The sequence below is a fragment of the Pygocentrus nattereri genome, chromosome 18 (genome assembly GCF_015220715.1).
Source record: "Pygocentrus nattereri isolate fPygNat1 chromosome 18, fPygNat1.pri, whole genome shotgun sequence".
Lineage (NCBI taxonomy): Eukaryota > Metazoa > Chordata > Actinopteri > Characiformes > Serrasalmidae > Pygocentrus > Pygocentrus nattereri.
In genome coordinates, this window is record NC_051228.1 from 26,926,155 (window position 1) to 26,952,996 (window position 26,842).

Sequence of the window (26,842 nt, forward strand, 5' to 3'; positions counted from 1 at the left end):
GTCTCTTCAGCTATACCCCACTGATGCAGGTTCTGTGTATGCCAAAATCCAGAATATCTTTTAAAGCATGTCAAAGTATACCAACGAACCAACTTCCAAAACGAGTTGCAACAACAAGTTTCTTCACATAATACAGGTTCAACCACATGTTCTCAAGTAGTGTGTAAACACCACACTGTTTAAGAGCAAAAAATATATTTATATTTAGTTTTATACTTTGATTACTTGCATGCACATTGCAAAATGTCTTCATTGTATGTTCAGTACAAATTCCAACCCAATTCAGTGAAAAATAAGCAACTGGTGAGCCTTAGAGCACACACACCAAGAACCAGAAAAATTAAGAGACAGACTTCACAATTTCTAACTGAAAACCATTTCAAGTAGAACTAAATGATGTTTCCAACATGAACAGGGAGGCCTATGTGAGATGGAATGACCCTCATGTAATACTATTCAGAGTCATGTAAACGACATAAACTGACCCAAGATCAGCATTTTACTATAAGAAGTTTAACAAATATGGGCCCAAATATGAATCCATGAAACCCGTCCTGCTTTTTTTTTTTTTTAAACCAACACTAAATCATGAGCTAACAGCATAACGAGGAGCACTGCAAGTTTCATGAAATATCACTGTAAACTTATCTTCAAATCCATAATCATTCTCCTAGGACTACTGCAGTCATTTCAGCACTCCTGCTTTTCATCTGCATGGCTCACAAACCCATTTATGTCACATAATATGGAATATACATAACAGCTCAGCCACAGCCAGGAGCAGAAGTGAGGGTCTTGATGAAGCTTCTTCTTTGTTACAAACCACACACAATCAACAAAGGACTCCAAAAGCAACTCATTATGTGACTACCAGCTGAACACAGAGCTACTGTGAGCAATATGACCATGAAGCCACTCCGTTAAAGCCTAGGTCTTACTCTTAACTTTTTTTTTCTTGGATTTGAAAACAGTATTTTTAACTTCCATTACTTCACATGAAAACGTGGCCTAGAAATGGCACGAAGTTAGCTAATTTTATAAGTATCTTTACCATTCAAGCACCATTCACTCCCCAGTCCTTACACTCCATATTCGAAATTAAGCTGCATAAACAGCCTGTTTTAAAATTTCTGCTTTTGTGACATCACAACGCAGTTCTATCCACCTATTTAGTCTACAGCAGTCTAGACCTGCCTACTCATGCTGAAGTTGGAGTGTTGTGATCTTGCTTTCTGAAAAATGCACATTACAGGGCAGCCAATCATGAACGAGCTCATTTACATGTCAGCTTTAAAAGCTCGTTAAAAAAGAAAACAGCCTGTTTAAGTGTAAGGGATGAGAGGTTTAAAAAAACTGTTATGCAAACATAAATTATGGTTCACTCGGGGGAATACAAGCAAAATGAAGGGTATGTGCCCTTTAATAGCCCCTTCCAGTTACACAGCCACAGCTCACAAAACCAATGGACAAGGTTGAGAATCGGTTCAGCGACCTGGACTGTTTTAACATTAAACCTCGGCATCAGGCCGTGCAGGCAGACAAACGCTGGACAAGCAGAAACGCTAAGCAAGAACCGCAAAAAGTAACGGCTCGGAACAGAAGAGCTCGGCCAGCCGCAAAACCCAGCGAGTTTGAATTTACCCCGCTGCATTTATTCAGGGTAAATCAGAGACGTTGTGATTTACAAACGGCTCTACTCGCCAGATTCCTGCGCTAATTTTCTCGTTCCACCTTAAATAGCCAGCAGCTACATTCTCGCGCCTGAAGCGTTATAATAATAACCTCTACATCATTTAAGGTGGAACGGGAAAATTTGAACAAACGCTGGCGCGTAAGAAGCGACTTCAGCCTCGCGCTTCGTATAATTTACTGAGCGGGTGAAGCAGCAGCCGCCCCGGCTGAGTCCGTGTGGATCTGCTCGCTTACCTTAGTGGTGGTGGTGCTCCCTCCATCAGGGCTCGGAGGGAGGACGGGCTCTTCGGCGGACAGAGGATGGCACACCTCTTGGATGGATTTCTGCCCCGACGAGGGCAGCGATTTCGGGGTGCCAGCACTCATTGCGCGAGCGATAAAAGGGGTTGAGGGAGAGCGCTGGAAAATCCCTAAATCCCCAGATCCTCCTCGGCGCGTTTAAAGCTCGCAGCGGCGGGGAAACCAGCGCACATCTGCCAGCTGACTCCCAAAACGCAGGTCCGGAAACACAACAAGCCTCCACAGGAAATAGTGAAAAACCACACAAGACATGATTTGACTCGAGATCGGACACATCTCTGTGGTCCATACGTGTTCATCACTTTTATAAAGACAGAATGGACATATCAGACATACGGCTCTACTTCTGCTTTTTATACTGCATTCAATAGTTTACTTTCTATTTTTTTGCAATCACTAATTGCAAAATAACTTATAAGCGCTTTAGTAGGTTATTAAATACCATATAAATGCTTAAGTAGGATATAAAACAGTGCTTAAGCAGCAGGTTATAATATAACCAATAAATGCTTGAGTAGGATATAAAATACCTTAAAATGCTTACGTAGTATATAAAATACTGTGCTTGGGTAAGATATAAAATACTTTATAATTGCTTAAATAGGATTTAAATGAGCTTATAAGTGCTTAAGTAGTATATAAAATACCTTATAAGTGCTAAAGTATGATAGAAAATAGCTTCTAAGTGCTTAAGTAGGATAACTTGTTTGTCATAGAGCAGGGGTTCTAATCCGCAAAGGGCCGGCTGCAGGTTTTCACGCCAAACAACTGGAGCACACCTGATTCTACTTGTTTAATCAGTTGGTCTTAGTCTTGAAGCATTTTATCAGGTCACCTCGTGCTTAGTTGGAGTGAAAACCTGCAGCCACCCCGTCCTACAGTAAAGTGGGCGTCGACGTTCTCATCAACGCAGTGTCTGAAGATTAATGTATATCTGCTGTCTTATACATGCATGTTTTGTATAGTTATGTATGTATGTAAGGAGAATTCAAATATTGCAAATATGAAAGGGGGAACAGAATATGTAGGTGATAGCTGATACTACTGTAGAAACGCGGCACATTTTAGGCTTTCTTCTGTCAGTGACTGATGCAGAAACGTGTCCGAGGTTAGAAATGCATGAACATAAAATGCCCGTAAAACACCTGTAATAAATAAGCCCTGTCTGGTGCCAGACGCAGTTTATTCGGTAGGTCTGCTTGGGACTTTTATTATGAAGGCACAGACGCCTAGTATAATCTCAGACTGCTGTAAGCTGTTTCCAGATGTCGTGCAGTCCTCCCGAGCGTCTTGAGAAGCGAAGGTGCAGGGAGCTCCAGTAGCTTAGCTGTAGATGAAGGTGAGCGTCTGGAACACATTTAAAATAAGAAAACAAATAGCAAAGTATTGCTTTAGATAGATTGTTTCAGATTAAAGACTATTAAAGTAGCGCTGGAGCTGCTAAAGTTTTAAGTGAGTCGTAGGCGCACTTTGTCAGCCAGCAGCTAATGTTAGCTAGCTTGCAGCGTGTGTAGAGTGGTTTAAGGAAAAGCCTGTTTATGATTTTTTTTAGTGTATACAGCGAGTTTCTATAGCCTATGTAGGTTGTTTTCAAAGCACTACATAAGAGTTCAGCGAATTAAGAAGCTTAAGGTTTCGCACGTTGAGGCTGGACCACGTGGAAGCTGATTGGCCCCAGGTGGCTGAAGTCTTTCAAAAATTTCCCGTTCTACCTTAAATGGTGCGGCAGTTACTAAGGGCAGCAGTATGAGGTCTGAGGCGCCAAAAAGGGAATGTTGCACCATTTTAAGGTGGAACGAGAAAACTCGAATAAGAAGCCGAATTCAGCGTCTTGGCCCTCTGCTTCCTGTGTTAGTAGCTAGTTGTCGACGAATTGATGACTGACCCAATGATTAAACTCACTACCCATCTGACCCTGTTTACGGGAAGGATTATTCGTTTTATTATGAGGGTTCAGTCTGAGAGTCCATCTGGGTGGGTGTGGTGGTTTGTAGTCACAGGAGTGGACGGAGACTTCAAATCATATAACCCGTTTTCTTTTTCTCTTTTGTATTGTTTAGAAGATCTTCAAAGACACAGCGGTGTGGACCAAACCTCAAGATCTGTTGGAAAGTCCTTTGGGCAGCAAGAAGTTTCACATGTTTGCTTTTTGGGGTATTTGGGGTATTTTATGTCTGAATTAAAGCTGTAGACTGGTGAAATAAAGCTTTTGAATACACAACGCTTTTTTTTTTTTTTTTTGTCTTGGCCTCAAATATGTTGGAAACAAAATGAGATCAGTTTAGAACAGTAAGTGCTGATCAGTGTTCATGTGCTTTCTATGCATTTTATCTTTGTACCATTGTATGATAAGTATGATATCATACAATGTATGGGGCAATCGTGGGCTGGAGGTTAGGGAACTGGCCATGTGACTGGAAGGTTGGTGGTTCGATCCCCTGTGCCGACAGTCCATGACTGAGATGTCCTTGAGCAAGACACCTATCCCCCAATTGCGCCGTGGGTAGGGCTGCCTGCTCCGGGCAAATGTGCTCACTGCCCCCTAATGTGTGTGTATTCACTAGTGTGTATGTGGTGTTTCACTTCATGGATGGGTTAAATGCAGAGGTGGAATTTCCCCATTTGTGGGATTAAAAAATAAGTATCACTTATAACCAAAGCTATTGCGTGTCCCTGTAGTTGAGACCTGTTGACCTTTTAATTTAACTTTCATCTTTTTTGTTGGGCTGTATTTGTGAATAGGCAAAGTGATCATGTAGTAACATGACCACGTACTGTGTGGCGAGAAGGTGATAACCTAACGTTTATTATATTGCGTTTTCAAACAGCTTTCCACGTTTGCATGTAAGGATCAGTCACATACTCAGATCATTTAGGCCCTGATTTTATCCTATCACTTATGCTTGGGGATAAAACCATGTTTTGGTAATTTGCTGTTTTTTTTATTATTTAAGACAAGTATTGCATAATGGTAATTTTATTTTATATTCCATTCAGCCTGTTGTAGCACAAGGGGAGAACTGTTGCCTGGTGGTAGCGTAGACTAACTGAATCCCAAACCTGCTGAATATAAAGAGACCGGCCACTTAATAAAGTACACCTTGGTACTTGGTGTTATATCCAAAGAAAATCGGTGCAATCATCCATCCCTACTTAGGCCCACGAGCTCCTCTAAAATGGCATTACGTAGGGAGTAGGAACGTACTGAGTGCACTACCTAGGGAATGTGGCGGTATTTGGAATGTGGCCTCCTGCACTCACTGCCTGTGTCTGACATGTAGCTAGTAAACACTGCTTATAGACAGTATTTTTAGCCAGAGAGGTTCTCCGTCATGTCCGAATCGAATCTTTCTAGCTATAAACCCCGATTGGCAACTTAGATGGATCCTATATGCCGCATACATATCCCATAATCCTCTGTCCCATTGCGGTTAGGAAAGCAAAATAGCAGAAAACACAAGTGTTGGCTCAGTGGAGGAGAGTAAGACTGGTTTATTAACAAGTGCAATAATTATTGTATAAGAAAACACAGTACATTATAATACTTACTTTGGTCATAAAAAATCTCTACATGTTAGCTTTAAAATGCCCTTTTGGGGGTGTAAAAAATGCGAACGTCTAACGCTAACATCTAGCAGTGAGCTGTCGTATCTTGGCAACGTCGTGACGTAGCTCTGCCTTCGGGGCGCGTCTCAAACGCGATTCGGCTGCACGTACATTCATCAGGACGCTGCCTTCTGAGGCACTGACTTAAGAGACAGCACAGGCAACAAGGCATCGAGTCAACTATCTTCAATTCCGGACACAGCCACTGCTGCCTCACCGGAAGTGCTGCGCTTTGGGGGTGGGCAGTATTGTGCCACGTTGATGGAGACCAGTGGGGACGTGGAACTGTTCCTGTGTTATACCGGGCCAGCCGCTAACTCTGTCTCATCATACAGTTTACACGGCCAAGGAAGGGCACTTTCAAAGTTGACCATTAAAGTTTCACACCCTTTCACACTGCTTGGATGAGTTTGTGCATGCTGTATGCTTGTGACCAGTGCTAAGAGGGAAGGTAAGCACTTTTAAGACTTGCGGAAGCTTTTGTAGCCCCGTTAGCTTCTCAGCTACACTGCAGACAAGCTTCCCTGCGTCGTGTGAAGACAGTTATGAGTGATTATTGTTGTTGTAATTGTTAATATTGTTGCTTAATGTTCATTTAATAACGAGGATAAAGTCGGCTCCCTGCTTGCTTGCTTCCTTGTTTGTTTACCTCAAGCGCCAGAATGTAACTGCTGCACCATTTAAGGTGGGATGGGAAAATTCAAATAAGTTGACCTCACACTTCTAAGACATTTTCTTTATTAACGTTATACACAAGACCACCTTAACGGAGTCATTTGTGCCGTGTTGGCTGTATTTGTGCTCTGCTGCTGCAGTTGCTTGACCAGGCTGCAGCCCAGCAGCCTTAATCCTAGTTAACGTTATTTCCCATCTGCCTCGTTTGCTTGCGGTGTGTGTGCAGCAATGCCCCGTTGATTCTGTCTGTCTTTGACTCTTTCATTCATTTGAAGTGCTTCAGTTGGGTTGTTTAATAGTTACTCGGTCATGAACCTAAACTAGTCCACGTCATTTGTTAAGCCTGCAGTATCAGCCAAAGTCTTCTAAAGTGTGGCCAGATGTTGAGAGCTCTGCTGCTAAACCTACATTTGTAGTTTGTCAGCTGGTGTAACATACAGGCCACGTAACCTTCAGCAAGATCTGCTCCAGCTTTGCCGAGTTAGATCCCACACAGTTACTTAGAAGCTTGTTCCAGTCTCTTCCTGAAGTTTGGTCTGGTCCAGCAGAGCGTTCACAATCCAGTCTGTCACCAAAACATGTTCATGAACTCCTAGGAATGTGAGGCGTATGTTATGAAACCTAACAGATATTCTTAGGGCCTACCTTAAAGGGGAATTCCACTGATTTTTCTAAATTTGATGCATCGTCTAGTTATTGAGTTGGAAACAGTCATTCAGAGTGTTCAAATATTTATGTACCGTGGTAGTTATGTGAACCAGGGGTCCCAGTGTCTACAGGACTATAAGTAACAGTGATAATGCTAAAATAGCCTTTAGGTTTTGTTTTGCTTTGTAGCAGCCTCCATATTCCTCTTTGGCGCGAAGGGGTTTAAAAAATATGCTTTTGTTCAAAACTTTATTTCGAAACTGTCATAAGAGTGTCTCAGACATCAGGCAGTATATTCATAAACATTACGTGTAATAACGTTCTGTGAGGGAGCTTTTAGAGGCATTAAGCCCTTCAAATGTCTGGTTTCCATCACCATCACTGTGATGTTAGTAAGTTTCTCTAGAATGGAGCATTTCAGATCAAACCACTCTGAATCACCAGGCTTATAACTTGCCAATTTAATCATGCAGAAACTTTGGGGGAGAAAAAAAAAATCAGTGGTATTCCACCTTAACACAAGTGCTATAAGCTGAATGGGTGTCTACAGTAAGAAATCAGTTTTTCATTGTTAATAAAGTTTTTTTTTCACCTCATACTGCTGGTCGCTAACACCTCTGTGGTGGGGTCTTTGTTGTAGGATGAAGCTAAAAGAGATAAACCGCACTGCCATCCAGGCTTGGAGCCCAGCACAGCACCACCCAATTTACTTGGCAGCAGGTAACTCATGCACACACACCCCATTATTATCACAGCCTCTGATTTAAAAACAAACATGATGAAATGAGGAAATGCCCACCTCTCTATTTAGTGTAAGTAACTAATGGCAAAGTTTTGTTTGTTTGTTTGTTTGTTGTTCTCAAATGAGATACACTCTTCTTTGCTAGTGTTGCCTGAGCTTATTTGCCTTTTCAAATGTCCTTGTGGTAACTAACAAATTTTCCTCACCTGTTATTCTCTACTTCTGTTCAGGGACCTCTGCCCAGCAGCTCGACGCTACCTTTAGCACCAATGCCTCACTGGAGATCTTTGAACTAGATCTGGCTGAGCCCACTTTGGCCATGAAGTCATGTGGGACTTTCTCCTCACCTCACAGGTCTCCCCATACTCTTATTCTGTAGCTGTTGTCATTGTCCCATCACCGTACCAATGCCCGTTTTAGCTGTTCTTTGGAAATATATAAAGCATCAAGCTGTTACACAGCTTCTAATTTTTAGAAGGTTCTTATGTTTTTCTGAGCTTCAGTGTTTGTGCTTGTTTTATATAAACAAGTCAAGAACACTTTGAAGCCACAAGTGAATAATTTGTTATTTTCTGAACTTTTTACAGTAGTGCTGTAGACACAGGAGTTAGAAAAGTTTCTGTGGGCTACCAGAGAAGAAGCTTACAAAATGCTTTTTCAGGATTTAACACGTGTTCAGTATTGATAGTTCTATCTTTGTGTTTTATCATTTTAAAGCACTTTGAATGATGGCAGTACAAGATAGTGCACTTTGCTAAAGTAACTCTGCTGGTCACATTTGAGCTGGTTAACTGACTGTGCTTTTTTCATATTTTTGACCAGTTTTAGGCAACAAGTTGTCATGGAGCCCAAACTAAACAGCAATTTTCATAGTAAGACCTATTTAGCATTGCAATTTAGTGAAAGACCAGATTTCATCTGTGTCCAATAAATTAGTCTTTAGTGTTCAGTGTCCTGTGCCTGGTGGTTCTGACTGACAAGTCACTGAAGTGTTAAGGGTATTAAGGGATTTGCTCTGGAATCTGCCTGTACTGTATTGATTATGAAAGGACATCACAGCACTTACTGCAGACAAAATTCCTACCATCTTTTCTGCTTATCTGTTGTTCTTCCAGTGCTCCTTGACTTATTTTCTTAACTGTTGTATCTCATTTTGATTACCTTATTTTAATAATATAAAACTTAAAACTCTCTCTTCTTTTCAGATATCACAAACTAGTGTGGGGCCCACATGGGAGTGATGAACAGGGTCTACCCTCTGGAGTGCTCATTGCTGGAGGAGAGACAGGCAACATCATTCTCTATGACCCTTCCAAGATCATTGCCGGCGACAGTGACGTTGTCATTGCCCAGAGTGATAAACACACGGGGCCTGTTCAATCTCTCAGTGTCAACTTATTTCAGGTAGTGTCCAAGCCTTGTTCTTTCCTTTTGCAACTGTTATGCTTTTGCCATCATATCAAAACCTTATAACATAATTTGTAAAACACCAAATGTCTGTTTATATCATTTGAATGCTACATGATGAATGAACCAACAGAAATAGTTTAAATTCACCTAGAACAAAATCTTGTTACATTCACCTTTTTTTAAAGTTTACTTGCTTAAAAAAAGTGCTGTATTTCATAGCCAAACTTGGTTGCCTCTGGTGGTAACGAATCAGAAATCTACATCTGGGATTTGAACAGTTTTGGCCCCCCAATGGTTCCAGGCCCAAAATCACAGGTAAGCATTCTTTATTTAGCTCACCTGCATTATATTGTTTTGCTTTGTTTATTTGTTTTTCTTTCTTTTTTTTCTTTTACCACTTAATGTTTATAGACCTAAAGATTTGAACTTCTGCTTTTCATCTCTATAATTTCACCTTCATGAAGTTTAAGGGTTAAACCGTTATAATGTCTGGTAGGATGTTTCACAACACAGGTCTTTCAGTAAAGATGGAGAAGTTAAGCCCAAAGTGAGGAATGTCCATTATCTTGTCTCTTGCTAACTTTGTGAAACAAGCCCCTATGACCACCAGGCTTTCTTTACTCTCCTGCAACTTCATGACCACTCATTTTGCCTAGTTTTACATGGCTGAACATTAAGCCATAGGATGTGGACATTAATGAACTTGAAGTTAACTGAAATCATGTTTAGCTGGTGCAGATTGTCATATTTATGGCATGTTTTGGCTTTGCTGATTGATGGGTTAGTTGGTAGTTATTGTTGTTTTCCCTGTTTTTGTTTGGTAGCCAGTGGAGGACATTAGCTGTGTGGCATGGAATGGCCAGGTGCAGCACATTCTAGCCTCAGCCAGTCCCAGCGGAAGAGCATCCATTTGGGACCTGAGGAAGAATGACCTCATCATCAAAGTCAGCGACCACAGCAACAGGGTCTGTCAGCTTTTTTGTTGGTATAAATGTGGTACCTAATGTATGTAATGGCACATTTGCAGAATTAATATAAAATATTCAAATTGTGTGTTCAGATGCATTGCTCTGGCCTGGCCTGGAACCCGGAGGTGGCCACTCAGCTGGCATTAGCCTCTGAGGATGACCGCATGCCTGTAATCCAAATGTGGGACTTGCGCTTTGCCACTTCTCCTCTCAAAGTCCTGGAGAACCACACGAGGTATAAAGAATGTTGGAAATGTGTGGAATATTTTAAAGATTTTCTTTTTCCAAAAACATTCTACATAAATTAGTAATTCAATGATATTCTGAGTGGTTTGCTTATAGCCATTTTATTCACTATTCAAAAGTGAACCCAAGTGTAATGTTGATTATGGTAAAATAACTTTTTTTTTTTTTAACTTTTCTTTACTATACAATGGCCTGCATGCATGTCTCTCCCTTCCATGTTTTAAAAAATATGATTCAAAGTCTCAGTCCTAAAGCAATGTCTCAGGCATCAGACAACATTTTCATCACCAATTCATATAATGACTTTCTTTGAGGGAGTTTTTAGAGGCGTTGGGCTATCTGTTTCCTTTCACCACCAATGTGAACTATTCTGTCTGTAAGTTTCCCTACAATGAAGAACCACGCTGAATGACTTTGTTCACATCTTAACGATATAATCAAGTACAAATTTGTAAAATATGTGGAATTTCCCTGTGAGGCAGTTGGCTCTTGACTCAGTTCTGTTGTTTCCTTTTCATATTTTACGAAAGATTGCATGGGTTTGTTTTTTTTAAACAACAGTGTGTGCCTGTGTGTCTCCATTATCAGGGGTGTTTTGGCTATTGCTTGGAGTCTTGCTGACCCTGAGTTGTTGCTGAGCTGTGGGAAAGATAATCGTATTCTGTGCTGGAACCCCAACACTGCTGAGGTAAGAGAGGGTCCAAAACAGCTACCATAAGAACAGACACCAGCTGTCTTAGAAAATCAGAACTCCACCTTATACCATACACCGTGCTTCCTTATTTTAAACATTACTGAAACTGTGTAGTGCCCTTTTCACCTAAACTGTTGTTCCAAAAATGTAGACTCAATTTAGTATTATTTTATGTACAATAGCATAAAGAACAGGTAACCAGATTGAGAGCAAACATCCGCAAGATACACTATATTGCCAAAAGTATTTTTTCAGCCATCCAAATTATTGAATTCATGTGTTCCAATCACTTCCATGGCCACAGGTGGATAAAACCAAGCACCTAGGTATGAAGACTGCTTCTACAAGCATTTGTGAAAGAATGGGTCTCAGGAGCTCAGTAAATACCAGCAGGGTACCGTGATAGGATGCAATGTGTGCAAGTCCAGTTGCAAATTTTCCTTGTTACTAAATATTCCAGTCAACCATCAGTGGTATTATAACAAAGTGGAAGCAATTGGGAACGACAGCAACTCAGCCACAAAGTGCTAGGGAACGTAAAATGACAGGGCGGGGTCAACGGATGTGACAAGTCACGCTTTTCCATCTGGCAATCTGATGGATGAGTCTGGGTTTGGCGGTTGCCAGGAGAATGGTACTTGTCTGACTGCATTGTGCCAAGTCTAAAGTTTGGTGGAGGGGGGATTACAGTGTGGGGTTGTTCTTCAGTAGTTGGCCTTGGCCCCTTAGTTCCAGTGTAAGGAACTCTAAATGCTTCAGCAGAACAAGACATTTTGGACAATTTCATGCTACCAACTTTGTGGGAACACCTTTGGAATGAATTAGAGCGGAGACTGTGAGTCAGGCCCTCTCATCCAACATCAGTGTCTGACCTCACAAATGTGCTTCTGGAAGAATGGTCAAAAATTCCCATAAACACACTCCTAACCCTTGTGGAAAGCCTTCCCAGAAGCGTTGAAGCTGTTATAGCTGCAAGGGGTGGGTCGACATCATATTAAACCCTATGGATTAAGAATGGGATGTCCCTCAAGTTCATATGCGTGTGAAGGCAGACGAGCGAGTACTTTTTGGCAATATAATGTAATCATACTGTTTTTACTGTGTTCTGTGTGAGAAACTGTGACATGAAGAAATCGCACATTGATGTGTAAATGTGTCAGAAGAATGTGGTGGACTGCAATGGCTTTTAAGAGCTGCTAATGGCATTGGGCTTCATTAACCAATATTTCCCTTTTTCTTAAATTTGTTCAGGGGAAAGGTCCTAAGTGTTTTTAAACTGTACAGTTGTTCACACCTTTTGTGCTCTTGAGTGTGTAGATTCTGTTCTTACCTAAGAACAAATCCAAATAAGAAAACATTGGTGTATGTCAGAGCCTTCATGAAAACTGTGTAAATGGATTTTAAGAAGAAATTTCTTTTTTAAAAACAGCTGACGAATGAGGTCCATTGAGCCAAAACTAGCCCTGGTCATGTCATTTATATTTTTAATTTGTGCAGGTGTGTGTATATATAACTTTAAAACTTTATATAGAATATAAAGCTTTCAGTGTCCCATCTTTCTGTACTCCTGTCATTTCATCAAGTGTTCCATTTTTGGTCATATTTTTATGTTTTTTATATAGTTATGTGTTTATGTAGTTATGCCTGTGAATAAACAAAGTAAGGTTCGTAATTAATGTATACACTTTTATACCTGCACTCACCTCTCAGTGCTACGTTCCACAGTCCATACCAGCATCAGTTCTTAATATGTTGCTGTATTAACACACAATTCAGTTAACGTGAGCATGGGTAGATGTGCGTATGTTAAACATTTTTGTAGAGAAATAATTAAAATTATTTTAGGCTTGTTGTTTTATGATTAATATCCAGTTGATTTGAAAAAATTTACATCTTAACTTGATTCAGATAATTTGATACCTGATGCACAGGATCGTTTTAGAATCATTTTACACATTTTTATACAACCAAGTTGTTTTCATGTCATAGTAAATGTTGATTGCAAACTTTTTACGGTACCACATAAGCTTTTGAAGATCATGTGTACTCTAGTTGAGCTCTGTTTGGTCGTCTGTTATCTTATTTTGAAGGCTATGGAGTCTGCCCTTCAATAAACTGTGCTATCATTGCTTTTGGCCAGGTCCTTTATGAGCTGCCTACCAGCTCTCAGTGGTGCTTTGACATCCAGTGGTGCCCCAGGAACCCGGCTGTCCTGTCTGCAGCTTCCTTTGATGGACGTATCAGTATCTACTCCATCATGGGAGGCAGTAATGAATTTGCCAACAGTGCCCAGGTTGATCAGGTACTGGAAGTGTTAGGAGTTTTAGTGTTAGAAAAGTATTCAGTATATTGCTGGGCATGTTTAATTCATATCTCAAATTTTTGGGCCTGACAGATAAGTTCATCATTTGGCAACATGGATCCCTTTGGCACGGGCCAGACGTTACCTCCGTTGCAGCTGCCTCAACCCACCAGTACAAACAGTACCATCACACCACTGAAGAAACCACCTAAGTGGATCCGTAGACCTGTAGGAGCTTCTTTTGCTGTGAGTATAAACCTGGTCTGCCATCAAAACACAACAGAAATCTGATTTAGTAATGCTGATGTTATGTGCCTGTACTGTCTTGGCAGTTTGGTGGTAAACTCGTGTCTTGGGAGAACATCAAACCACCACCTCAGCAGCCAGAACAGCCTGGCCCCCATGTTGTCCACGTTAGCCAAGTTGTCACTGAAACAGATTTCTTGGGCCGCTCAAACCAACTTCAGGCCACCCTCACTGCAGGAACCTTTGTGGAATTCTGCCAGAAAAAGATTGAAGATGCTGAGAATGAGTTTGAGAAGACAGTTTGGGCTTTCCTCAAGGTAAATTATGGCTATCAAGTTTGTAAAGATAAAGGAAGCAGAATCAGAGGGAAACAACATTTGGGTTTTCACACTTTTTGCACAATAGGTAAAAATTGCACAGTTGGTGGAGCAGTAGGTTGAACAGTTTTCAACTAAATTGCAAGAAAAAAAGAAAACAAATGATATGGGGAAAAACTCATTATTATTATTATTATTATTATTATTATTATTATTATTATTATTATTCTCATTATTCTCAGGTCCACTTTGAAGATGATGCTCGGGGGAAATACTTGGAACTTCTGGGATACAAGAAGGAGGAACTAGTATTAAAGGTGATTCTTGTGCATGTCCACAGAATTTCTTTAGTTGATGACTTCCTGTAACTTCCAGTCAAATCATATGGTAGTTCTACCCTCATACAAGTAAAGATGTTAGAAAGAATTTTTTGGAGCAGTAAAGCAGAAAGACTACCTTTTTGGTTGCTTAAAGAAACTTCCAGTGCATTTTTTTTACTAGATTATCTAAGCTAAGATGACTTTCAGTGTGCCAAAGATGTTTAAGCCTGGCCCTGGCTTCATGCAATCTCTGCAGACTCTCAGACTGCAGGTCCTAAAACATGTTTGTGTGGTTTTCAGATTGCATCCGCTTTAGAAGGAAAAGACCACAAGTCAGATGAAAACATTGAGGTAAGAGCGTTCACACAAATGCTTTTATGTTTTGCCTGACGAATGATTTTTGATTTCTTGGACTTCAAATCAGATAAATTGCTGTTTAAAGAGAGAAATCCTGAACTTAATTCAAGATCTGAGGATTTCTTTCTAAGTCTTGATGAATTTTACAAATCATGTGGTGCTAATAGTTAAGGGACAAGTATATTTCACTGTCTTACTGGAGATGATTGTAATTTCGAGTGGCAGCAGTTACTGCCTCATTTTCCCATTTTTAGTTTCACAGACACTTCTGAGGAAGAAGTGAAAGTATTTCTGCAGTTAAAAAGGAAGTTAGTCTGACATCCTCTGTGTGGGACATGTTGAAACCTTAGGTCAAATTATTGCTAGATTATTATTGCGTTTTTTAAAATGAGTTTGTCGTGTTTTCATTTGACATTTTGTTAAGATGCAATTACAATAATTAATTGAATATTTTAATTTGTTCATTTTCATCTTCACTTGAGACATTTATTTGTACCAAAATCCCGCATTGGAAAATCTGCTTATTGCATGATTTACATAATCTGATTTACTTATTGGTTTCATTAATTTGGAGGAACTTTCAATCTATGATTGACCCTCTCACTTAACCCTTTTGATTGTTGGAAAAGCCATATCTGATGTGCTTTCAACAATTATCTGCTTACTTATAATGACAAATTTGTGCCATTGGGAATTTTGTTGTAATCGTTTTATTTGCTGAATCCTGTCTGAATGCCCACACATCTCATCCCTACCCCTGGTGTGCATGTGTAGCCTGCCTCTGCATCTGAACAAGACCATGCGTCTGCACCCACTTGTGATCGTACTCCCAGGCCAGAGATTACTCAGTTGCCTGAGCTTGAGCCTCCTGCTGTAACCCAGCTTGGACATCCTGACATGTTGCTTAGAGAGCTTGCAAACGAAGTGGTAGTTGAACATAGCCTTGAAGCTGTCGAGGAACCATTGTTTGATCCTGTGCTTGATACAACTACTGATCACATTGAAGAGCTCAGAGTTGAATCTGAACCTTCCCTTCAGTCCTCCACTGATCTCATTCCACCATTGGAACCTGCTTTTAGCCCAGTAAATCCTCCTGATTTAATAGACCTGCCTGAGTTTACATCACAAGATCGACCAGATTCCACACCTCTGTTTGCACCTTGTAGTGCTTTACAGCAGTCTGAAGGTGATCTGGCATCTCCAGCTCTAGAGACTTTACCTCAGTCTACACCTCTAGTGGTTCCACAAAATGCTGAGGCAAGTGCTGCCCCTCCAACTGACTTTCAGCCATTTGCTCCAGTTTTAGGTGCAAATTGTAACCTTGAACCCATGTTAGTCCCATCATGCATCCATGATGACCTTCCTGAATCACCACCTGCGGTACAACCTTTCATTGACCAACCACAGTTTATACCATTGTTAGCACCATTACCAGCTGACCCACAAGCATCTCTGCCAATGCTAGCATCTGTTGATGATCTACAGCAGTCTCTTCCTGCTGCTCATCCTCAGCCAGAGTTTGCAACTCCTGTAGACCTTCAACCTGTATCCAGCTTTTTACCCCAACTTGACCCACAGGATGTTCCCGTGTTTGCACCCCCCATTGCTGCTCAACAACCCATGCCAGAGATGGCTTTGACACCGACAGTTGATTTGGACACTACACCCCAGATAAACCTCATGCCTCCTGTTAATGGTGAGCCAGAACCTGAGCTGGAGCTGAGTGCTGTACCTTTGGATGAAGAGAAACCCAGAAATGTGGCCCTTAATGCGGACACATCTGAAGAAGAGGCAGCACTGGAGGAGGTACCTTCGCCCTGCCTGCCGTAGTCCGGCCTCCTGCCACAGCATCCCTGTGTGATAGCGTTGCTGTACCTGCTTTTGTCAGTCTTCACCTTTTGCACATTAACTGCTCCTTTTTTACTTTGTTTTTGGATTTGGTTTAAGGTTAAAGGTTAAAATGTGCTCTAAAACATAATTTAGAGTCTCACACAGGAATGCTGATAACATCATGGCCATAGTAGACATAATTTCTCCTTTAATTTACTTTTTTCCACCAGCTAGTTTTTGTACAATTGGCTAGCTGTTTGGGAGAGAGATCCTGTAAAAGTAATGCATGAAAATCGGTGGAGGTCAACTGTGGTGCTTCAAGTTTTGTTTGGATCAAGACGGAATGTTGCTCTTTGGTGAATAATGTTAATATGGAGATGCAACAACACACGGTGACAGTCTTTTGTGTTTTTGTTCAGTGAAATGCACGATTGAATTACTAAGTTCAATGGTAGTTATAAGAATTCAGCAATTGTATTGATGTTTAGCAGCACTTCACATGTTGGTGAACATTATTGGTTAAATTAAGTGTGGTCATTGAAAGGGATTTTTTTTTTCTTCATTATTGTAAAGCCAGGTTTACAATAATGTAAACAGTACTGCGCAAAAGGCAGAGACAACCATTTCACATATTTAACTTCCAGTTAAAATGACCATACAAAGTACAGATTATATTGGGTAGTGTAAGGGTAAAAAGCAGGATGAGAAACTTGCACAAAAGCCCTCAACACTGAGTATAATGTCAAATCTAATATCTTTAAATTGTCCACTCTTGACTTTTCTGCACACCGCTGCCACTTTATCTCTTCCATCCTTTCAATCTTAAAACCAACCAGTCACAGCTTTGTCCACCCAACAAAAGCTGCTCCAAACAGAGCCAGTGACATCATGTTCTCCTTCAAAGAGACCCTAACATTTGTAAAGCAACTAGCCATTCACACCTGCAAATTCTTTTATGTGCGTCTGCACTAACTAAAAGAGACATTCTGAGGGGATTAGATATAACATGGTTCAAAAACGAAAAGACCTGCAAAACCTGGTAGACCACCAAAACAAAAAAATTAAGCTGCTTAAAGATTTCCTTTTTTAAAGATAAAAAAGGAAGCTCCACTCTTACTTTAGATCTGAAAATCCACAGGTGTTGCTATCCATCCTTCCACTGTGAGAAGACAACACGATAGGTCTGTCAAGAAGTGGTAACTGAGGAAAGAGAATTTGCACTAGAACACTAAAACTGGACAAAGGCCAGACCTTGAACATCATTGAATGTATTTGCCAACACTTTTATTGTGTGAAGCAGAAAATGCAACCAACTTCTAAACCTGAACTTTGGAGGTGTTTGCAAGAAGTATAAAAAAATCCTGCAGAATTTCTTTCTGCAAAGAAAGTAAACTGTAATAAAGTGTGGGCATGTTTTAATACTTAAAAAAATGACACTGTAAAACGCATAGGTTGCACTGTGTTTGATTAGAAATTAAATAAATAAAATAATTGTCTCTGACCTTTGCAAAGCACTGTGTGTAAAATTTATTGGAAATAAATTCTGAAAATCAGGAAAAAAAACAGTACCCAAAATATTCAAGGTGTCGACTAGGGTGTTTTTTGAAACCCTCAGTGACACTTCTGCTATGCTCCTAGGTGGAAAAGAATGGGCCCGTGGTAGAGGAGGAGAGTCCAGAACTTGAGGAGATCCCCGTGGTTGAAGAGGAACCTGTTGCTGATCAGATCCCTGTACTTGAAGAGACTCCGTCTCCATCCTCAGAAACTGTCAAAGCCAGCCAAGGCAAGTATCTTGTCCTCCATTTGTACTCAATATACAGTTTTTTTTTTTTTTTTTTGGGTAAATATATTAATAATAAATATAAATAAATGTCAAGTCTTAGCATTTTTGTTGTTTTCAATGCTGCAGATGTAGATAGACTCATCACCCAAGCACTTCTTATTGGGGACTTTGAAGCTGCCGTTAACCTCTGTCTCCACGACAACCGAATGGCGGACAGCATCATCCTGGCCATTGCTGGTGGGCCAGAGCTGCTTGAAAAGACCCAGAAGAAATACTTGGCCAAAACTCAAAGCAAAATTGGCAAGGTAAATTCATGGAGCTGTTATGTCTTGTCATTTCTGACTATACCATCTTTTGACTGTACCATCTTAATTTTAACTGTACTTGAATGATCATGAATGGACTTGCTGGGCCTAATAATAATGTTTTCGACCTGTAGCTCATCAGTGCTGTGGTAATGAAAGACTGGCTGGATATTCTGGAGACGTGTGATCTCCACAACTGGAAGGAGGCTCTGGCTGCAGTTATGACCTATGGCAAACCTGAGGAATTCTCGTCCCTCTGTGGTTAGTGAGGAGTGGAGAATGGAGTCTTCTTCAATATAAATCCAGAAAAACAGATAATAGATAATCATATAATTTTATATAACCAAACATGTTAAATTAACACAATTTTTCACTTATCCCAAAATTTGTCCCCAAATGATAACTTTAAACCTCTTTAGATTTGCTACTTGGCAGAATTGTGACAGTTGTCTGAGTGTTATGTCTGAGATCATTAGGGTTCTAGAAAGAACACGAATGTAAAGTCTCAGCAGGTGGTAATTGTTTATGCTTTTATCTGTGTGTTTAGGGCTGCTGGGTTCCAGACTAGAGGCTGCTGAGGATTTGGCCCTGCAGGCACAGGCTTGTCTCTGTTACATCTGTGCAGGCAGCATGGAGCATCTGGTGTCTTGCTGGTCCAAAGCACAGGACTCCAGCAGCCCTCTCTCGCTGCAGGTGAGAGTTCTCTACTACAACAAATCATATACCCATTTGCACCATTATATTCACGGGAGTCTCAACAGGGTTTTACTGGCCATGAAAATCTGTTAAATGCATGTTGTGGAAATAAAACACTGGAGGTTTTTTATCCTGGTTATTTTATTAGGGGCTAATTTTAGAAAATGTACTCATATGTCTCATACAGTTGTATGCCAAACACCCCAGTCAAAGTATGCATTTTGTTAGTTTTCTAGGTAAAAACAAGTTTTCACATCCTCTGAAAGGAACAAATTAAATCTGTTTTTTTTTTTTTTTTAATTTCAGTGCACAATTTCTGTTTATTTAGTTTATTTTAATTTATTTAGTATAAAAAAATAAGACAACACAAAATATGCCATCATTTTTGCAAAAGCTTGTGGATACTAATGTTAGAATAATCAAATAAATAGTAATTGTGCATAAAAATGTATGTTCTCTATTGAGTTCATGAAAATAAATTAACACTTAAAATATCAACAAAGTATTTCATTTCAACAAAGGCACTGAAACATTTTACATACTGAATTTCACCTTGTGGATGTTTTCCATCCGATTTATGAGAAGGGAAAAAACACACACGTTAGTAAATAAGTAAGTCTGAGCGAGACCGTGAAATCAATGCGGATTTGACTTCCGGCAAGAACTTCATGTTTAGACACACATTCATGTCTAATTATTCTGCAAGTCGGCAATATGCACAGACATTTTGAGGGCCTGTTGCTCTAAACTGAACTTAATTTTAAGTGTCACTTATCAGCATGTACTTAAAAGGTGTAAAATGTGGTCTTCTAACTAACCACAAATTAATTTTAAATATGTAATTTGTTTAAAATTTTAAAGATTTAAAATAACAAGTACCTTATGGATTTTACTTTGCCATTTCAAAGATCTAATCATTTCACTTCTGAATGTCTGATTGCATAATTAACTTTCACTTCTCCTGGCAAAAAATGCCGGAAGACAACGGAACAAAAAAAACAAACAAAAACATTCCACTAACGCATTTTCGTCCCTACCATCCCATATTTCAGAATAGTTATTAGAAGTATTTTACTTGCACAGCAGCCTCTCCGACACTCTCTGAACTGGAGTTTTTTAGAAAAAGCAGTATCTGTAACATTGCTAAAGATGAAACTCATTCACATTAATACTTTACAGACACAAAATACTGTGTATTTATCATTATTATTAAGAATATAGCATATTATAACACTATTTTTTATTTAGCTATTAGCCTACTACCAACATAATGTTTCTATGAAAATAGGCATACTTCCCAATAAATGTCTGAATTTTTAGCACAATTTTTTTAATCTGCTCTCCTGCTGGTTTTTTGAATCCAGCTCTGCATCATTTTTATGTGTATACAGCATTCAGACGTTTTTGCACTTGGAGTTTGTGGCTACTTTCAGACTGACTTGACTGATGACCCTTCTCTGTTTGCCTGTAGGACCTGGTTGAGAAGGTGGTGGTGCTGCGGCAGGCAGTGGAGAAGGCTCAGGGTGGTGTGGCCCCCGCCGTGGGCGCCCTACTGGCAGAGAAGATGAGTCAGTACGCCAGCCTGCTGGCCTCTCAGGGCAGCCTACAGACCGCCATCTCCTATCTGCCGACCAACACTGAGCAGGCAAGTGCAGTTCAGTTCTGTTTTATTGTCATTATACACTACCATTTAAAAAATTTGAAATGACTATGCATATTAATAATTTATTTAATATACAGTAATGACTTATACAAATAAGATTTAAATGTGTTTTTATATTTCTGGAATTCTGTGATGTTATTAAATGATAATCAACATTTATGCTTAATTTTGTCAAAAAATCTACCTTGAGATTTGAACAGGACTTTTGAAATATGATGAATACTGAATATTCATTTTAGTTACTTTAATTCTCCATGCTGAACATATTTCTTAGTCATTTTAGAACCTTTTATAACTCCTGAAGTTTTTTCAGAATTAACATTAGAACAATTTTGTATACTTTTCTGCAACCAAATTAGTTTTGCATTATTGAAATGGCGATTCCACACTTTTAAACATTAGAACCCCCACAAGGAGCAATCTTAAATGTGGAATTCCTTAGTTATTTTATTGCATAATTTGTTTACCTGCTGAGTTTAACATATTGGAAAAAATAAGTGTCTGTCTGTAAAGGATGTCAACTTATTTTCACTTAGAAGGTCAACAAAATATCAATGGAACAGGGAAACCCAAAATTTTGCATATAACTGTACACTACAAGTCAAAGCTGTAGAAGCATGCAGTGATTTTTCATTCATGCAGTGGAGAAACAGAAATCAGTGTGAAAACTTTCTGCTCATAGTGGTTTACAAGGCACATATTTATTCAAGATTGGTCAGTGGTTTTATTGTATTTTTTCAGAATACAGGGCATCCAGAGAAAAATACATAGACAAAAGACCATAAATATTTTATGTAGAGGTCAGTCTTTGCAAAATATTTCACCAGTTTGAAGTCATGCACTCTTTCTCTAACTTACTATTTGCAGGCCTTCACATTCTGTGTGGCCTTTGTTTTTTGGTTTTTGTTTTTGTTTTGTTTTTGATGATGCAGTTTATGAAGTCTTGAGGCGTCATCTGAATCAGATTATCAGAATCAGATGAGTCTGATTAGAGGAGTAAACATCCACAGGCAAATCACATTAGTAGTCAATTTGTTAGATAGTATTGCTGTAGACATTTAGTCAGATTGTCTGACTGTGTAAACCCATTACAGCCCATTACCTCATTTTTTTTTTTTTTTTTTTTCCCCATTTGTTTTTACAGAGTTTTGGCTTATAATGTACAGTGGCATAAAGCTTATCCCATTAGCTCTGAAATCATAATGCAACAAACTGTAGCACAGAAGTCTTAGTTTACACGAAGCAAGCCTTGCTTCTTGGCTTATTATCTACTATTTTGGCCAGAACAACGTCACGGTCTTGCCAAGAGTTTAACTATTAGTCTTGGCACTATCCGTGTTTTGGATTTGGAATGCTTGGGTTGCTTTGCCTGGCACTGTGCTGAAACCTGAAAACATGAGTAGACTGAGCTGTGTGAAACTGCTGCTGAAATCCTCTTTAGATGTTTTCATCTTTTGTATGTGGTTGAGGTCCTGTTTCTCCAATTTATCCTGTGTAGGTTGCAGTGCAGCTTTTGCGTGAGCGCCTGAGCCGAGCTCTGGGTCAGCATGCTGTGGCCCCTGCAGCCCCCATGGCGCCGCAGCAGAACAGACAGCCAGCAGCGCCTGTGGCCATTCCACAGCAGGTCTACACTCCGGTCCAGCCTCAGCCTCAACAACTGCCCCCTCAGCCCACACCTACTTCCCCCACACAGCAGTACTACCAGCAGGTACTGATCTCTCTGTCATGCATACACATACATGTATCGAACTCACAGCATGTGAGGTATATACTCAATATACTCAATAATCACACCCAAAATCTGGATAGTAAGTGTCTATTTGCTCAGAAAAATACAAATAGAATAAATACATCTTATATAATATAATATAATGTATGCAGTGTGTTTCATTTAACCATTTACAAACTCCATTTCATGGCAGCCCTCTATTAAGTTTGCAGCTGATGGAATTTAACAAATCTCTGTTATGCCTGGAGCCATCCAGGAGAAATCCACATCCAAACTTTGCTCAAACCTTTCAAACTAGCTCACAAGACATCAGCTACTCAAGTTCTTGTTACTTTATGATATTTATGTTTATTTGCATCAGTTCTGATCTTGTTTGATGTTTCTACAGGCACAAACATGTTTTAAACAATTTGTGTATGTGCCCAAGACTTGCACAACACTGCATTCATGGATATACATTTTGCAACATAAGAATATTTGAAGGCTCACAGATGTCCTCTTAAAATGCTACTCTTAAAAAGACTTTATTTATAAATAACAGCCTTGACTTCTGTTAAAATCTGTTACTTGAAATGAAAGTTTTTGTAGGAAAGTCTGTCCAGTCGTTGTCGGTCTTAGCAATGCCCCTGGTCAAGAGTAGGCTCCTGTTTAGTTAAGTGAGGAGAGAAGTATAAAGCTAAAACTGAGAAACAAGCTAACTTTCAGAAGCATATTTGAGATCACTTGTAAAGTCTGGCAAATGCGCATAGATAATTTGTGGTTTTCGCTCAATGCTCAGAAATAAATGTTTGTTTTGGCTGTTTCAAGGCTGCTTCAAGTCACCAGGGTGACTGTTTCCGTCTGCTGCCTTTATCAACAATTTGAGTGGCTCCATTTATAGCAGGACCCCTAAAATGTGTATTATTATTATTATTATTATTATTATTATTATTATTATATCTTTTTGAACATTGGTGCTCCATTAATTGTTAAAATGGCTGCACACAAGAAAGATTTGGACAGAACGTTTTGAGGCTCCCCTGTAATTCACAAATTTTGAGAATGGACAACAATAGAATATTTGCCTAAAAATATATTTCAGCAATCGACAAGCTTAGATTTGATGATAAATAAATATCTATCATCTATCTATCTATCTATCTATCTATCTATCTAAGTTTATTATACTTTGGAAGAGTAAAATGTTTTACTTCTGCTGGGTTACTGCCTGCATTTAATTCATTTTACAGCATTTATAAACCTCCACAAATAAATATATTTCTGTGAAATGCTCATCAGGGTCTATTTAGTGTTTATGTATGAGCATCTGCAGAAATGTACATAAAAATATTGGATATCAACACCAGCCCACAATTCCCATATATCCCTACTAAATACCAAATTCAAAACAGAGTGACAAAGGAAGGATACAGGGATACCATCATGGCTACGTTATGTAATTTCTAACACAGACATACAAATGAGGTGTTGATTTGCATGCCTTTCACTTGGACATGGTGTAATCTGGTTTACTGGCTCATTTCTTGACTTACTAACACTGAGTCTGGGACCATTATGTAGGTGAGGATTGTTATGAAACCAGTTGGCACATTTTATCAGCAGTTCTTCAGTGAACATTAAGTGATAATAACCTCACAGACATAATCTTCAGTATTTACAACATCCCCTAAAAATCATTGACCCCCCCCCCCCCCCCCCCCCCAAGTTTTCCTCCTCATTCAACAGCAGTGGCAGTGTGTGGGCGGTGTGTGAGTGTGTGTGTGTCTCTATTGTATTCAGGGTAGGGCTGCCTCTACTGTCACTTCCTGGAGTAACCAAACCCCAACAGTTCTGCCCAGTGTCCCTCGTCCGCTAGCCCCAGCAAAAGACCTACAGGTACAGACAGAGCTGGGCCCACGCCACGTTCACACACAAACACACTCTCTGGCCCAGGAAACTGGAGTCTTATTGAGGGTCACACCAAAGAGACATTTAAGCCCCTTAAACACTACAAACAAGATTTTATCATTATTGCCAGTATTTTTTCCTCTTCTGTGTGTATTTAATGTTAATTAATTTGAGCTTTGATGCTGACTGGACACGACTTATTCACCCAGAAAAATAACCAAGCTTTGTTTACAGATATTTTCTTTTGGTTTGTACTTTTTTGAGATGGCATGCTGATCCAATGCAAAGTAGTGCTCAAATGTTTGGAACCACTTTTTTTTTCATGTAATTTTTTTTTTATAACAGTAACAACCTAAATAATACAAATTCAGTGTTTATATTCATATATAAATAATATACCATAATACTTGGCAGAATATGTGACTGGAGATGTGATTATCATTTTAGAAATATAACACATTGTGTATATTCATTTTAGGGGAACAGTAACTTGCAGTTTTTAGCAGTCATTTGCCATCATCTGCAGCACTGTAAATTATTCTAGACACACCTAAATGTCTTAATCATTTTATTTATGTATTCATTTAATACATTTATAAACATTTATCTTCAACCATGCCATTTTTATGTTCGTCAAAAGATCAATTTTTGTTAATACTTCGTCAGGAATTTCTCTTCCGAGAGAAATTTGTATACAAAAAAAGAGGAGGATAAGAGAATCCAGGCTACACTGAAGCATTTAGACTTTCACTGATATTCCAAGGTTTTAAACACACACACACACACACACACACACACACACACACTCCTTGAGTGTTTTATTAATTTTCAGTTGAAAGACTTCACTTAAGAAGTGTTTAAACTAAAAGTTTTGAATCATAATGAGTTTGTTCATTTATCATTTATTTATGTATTACATGTCCAATACAGCATTTTTTGCTTGAATGAGCCTGGTCCTGCTTATCAGATTGCTCCCATTTTTAACAATACTAATGCAGTAATTCTTGGGCCATGTTGTTCACACTGCACCAGCTTGCTGTGATTGTATTTAAACAGTGCAGCACATTCATATGACCTGAAGTCCTTCTAATTACCCAGTATGCTGTTGATTGGGCACTTACACAAAATTAAAAATGAAATGATGGTGGAAACTGTGTAGTGTAAAGGGGGCTTAAAAACTTGGAAAACCTTTTACATTTGTTTAGTTTTTTTTTTTTTTTCTTTGAAAAAAAAAAAATCTATATAACGAATATAAATGTCCCGCTATATGTTATCTGAATAACATGCACTAATCAACTGACTTCTTACACAAAATCCTTTCTCTCTTAGTCTCTCTTTGTTTTTTTTGTTTACCCAGTTGCTGAAAGAAAGTTATTTCAGAGCTATTGACTCACATTTCTTGTGCTAATGTGGTAAACAGAGGTTGTTCTCATGCACTGGACCAAGAATCCTTTCTACCTGCTCACACGCGCCCCTTTTCCCGTGCAGTAACACACAGACCCTTAAACACTGACGAGAATGCATGATCCCACTCGGTCCCACTGCCCACCACACGCTGTGTCCTGCATGTCTGCTTTTTTTCGGAAATGTCCCTGTTTTGTCTTCTACACAGCAGCACCCAGAGTTTTTTCCTATCTTTTTGCAGAGAAGCATTGATTGCTGTCCACTCTGTCTCCCCCTGCATGCTAAATACACCCTCGCTTCTCATGTTATGCTATAAATATCCTGAGCAGCAATCAATACTTAACACCTGGACAGGTTTGTTTTTCAGGCTAGTGTGCCTTTTATGGAGAGCCTTGTGATAAACAAAGCAAACTGTGGATGAAACAGTACAGTGTTGCAAATCCAGGAATTGTGTAATTGCAGTAAATGTAAATGCACTTTTTTTAAGCAAAAATGGTTTATTAAATTCCTAAGCTCTTTACACATTGTACATGGTGGATATTGGATAATGGTTGAATTAGATTGTATTATGTGTTAGTATTATAGTATCAACTCAAATTCATGTTGAAGTATCAGTTTTATGTAACATCAAACCTTCAGTGTCTTAACAGCACACAAAGATTTGGCAACAAAGCCAGTTATATCGTCAGATACTTTCCAGCAAAACTTCCATCTAACTTGGTGTCTTGTTTGTAGGAGTTGCTGATGTTAGCTGTGATTTGGAGAATAAATGATTTGATTTCTTAAACTATGAAATGTTAACTTTTACCCCCTCATCCTTCTTTCTCTGACTTTCTCTGTTTGTTCTTTCTCTTTTTGCTCTCTCTCTCTCTCTCTCTCTCTCTCTCTCTCTCTCTCTCTCTCTCTCTCTCTCTCTCTCTCTCTCTCTCTCTCTCTCTCTCTCTCTCTCTCTCTCTCTCTCTCTCTCTCGTTTTTTTTTCTGTCTCTCTTCCCTACCCTGTCCCACCTTCATTCTTCCTTTC

General features: G+C 39.4%; 2 protein-coding genes across 9 annotated transcripts in view; one reads left to right on the forward strand and one right to left on the reverse strand.

Annotated features, from left to right (window-relative positions):
- Positions 1–2,240, reverse strand: part of snx30 (sorting nexin family member 30) — a 32,558-nt gene extending 30,318 nt beyond the window's left edge. Inside the window, exon 1 of the mRNA XM_017719762.2 lies at positions 1,927–2,240. Within this exon, the coding sequence (XP_017575251.1) occupies positions 1,927–2,058 (132 nt within the window). The 5' untranslated portion in view covers positions 2,059–2,240. The remainder of the gene's footprint in view (positions 1–1,926) is intronic.
- Positions 2,241–5,840: 3,600 nt separating this feature from the next.
- sec31a (SEC31 homolog A, COPII coat complex component) overlaps positions 5,841–26,842 on the forward strand; it is a 29,302-nt gene continuing 8,300 nt past the window's right edge. For 5 of the 8 annotated variants that reach the window (XM_017719763.2, XM_017719765.2, XM_017719766.2 and 2 more), the window contains exons 1-21: positions 5,841–6,049; positions 7,562–7,641; positions 7,894–8,017; positions 8,869–9,067; positions 9,293–9,388; positions 9,898–10,038; positions 10,134–10,276; positions 10,876–10,975; positions 13,122–13,283; positions 13,377–13,529; positions 13,616–13,846; positions 14,089–14,163; positions 14,467–14,517; positions 15,298–16,329; positions 17,992–18,136; positions 18,263–18,441; positions 18,576–18,702; positions 18,989–19,134; positions 20,609–20,782; positions 22,299–22,508; positions 24,309–24,404. In XM_017719763.2, the coding sequence (XP_017575252.1) occupies positions 7,563–7,641; positions 7,894–8,017; positions 8,869–9,067; positions 9,293–9,388; positions 9,898–10,038; positions 10,134–10,276; positions 10,876–10,975; positions 13,122–13,283; positions 13,377–13,529; positions 13,616–13,846; positions 14,089–14,163; positions 14,467–14,517; positions 15,298–16,329; positions 17,992–18,136; positions 18,263–18,441; positions 18,576–18,702; positions 18,989–19,134; positions 20,609–20,782; positions 22,299–22,508; positions 24,309–24,404 (3,663 nt within the window). In that variant the 5' untranslated portion in view covers positions 5,841–6,049; position 7,562. The remainder of the gene's footprint in view (positions 6,050–7,561; positions 7,642–7,893; positions 8,018–8,868; positions 9,068–9,292; positions 9,389–9,897; positions 10,039–10,133; positions 10,277–10,875; positions 10,976–13,121; positions 13,284–13,376; positions 13,530–13,615; positions 13,847–14,088; positions 14,164–14,466; positions 14,518–15,297; positions 16,330–17,991; positions 18,137–18,262; positions 18,442–18,575; positions 18,703–18,988; positions 19,135–20,608; positions 20,783–22,298; positions 22,509–24,308; positions 24,405–26,842) is intronic. The other 3 variants (XM_017719770.2, XM_017719768.2, XM_017719771.2) reach the window with 3 other exon arrangements.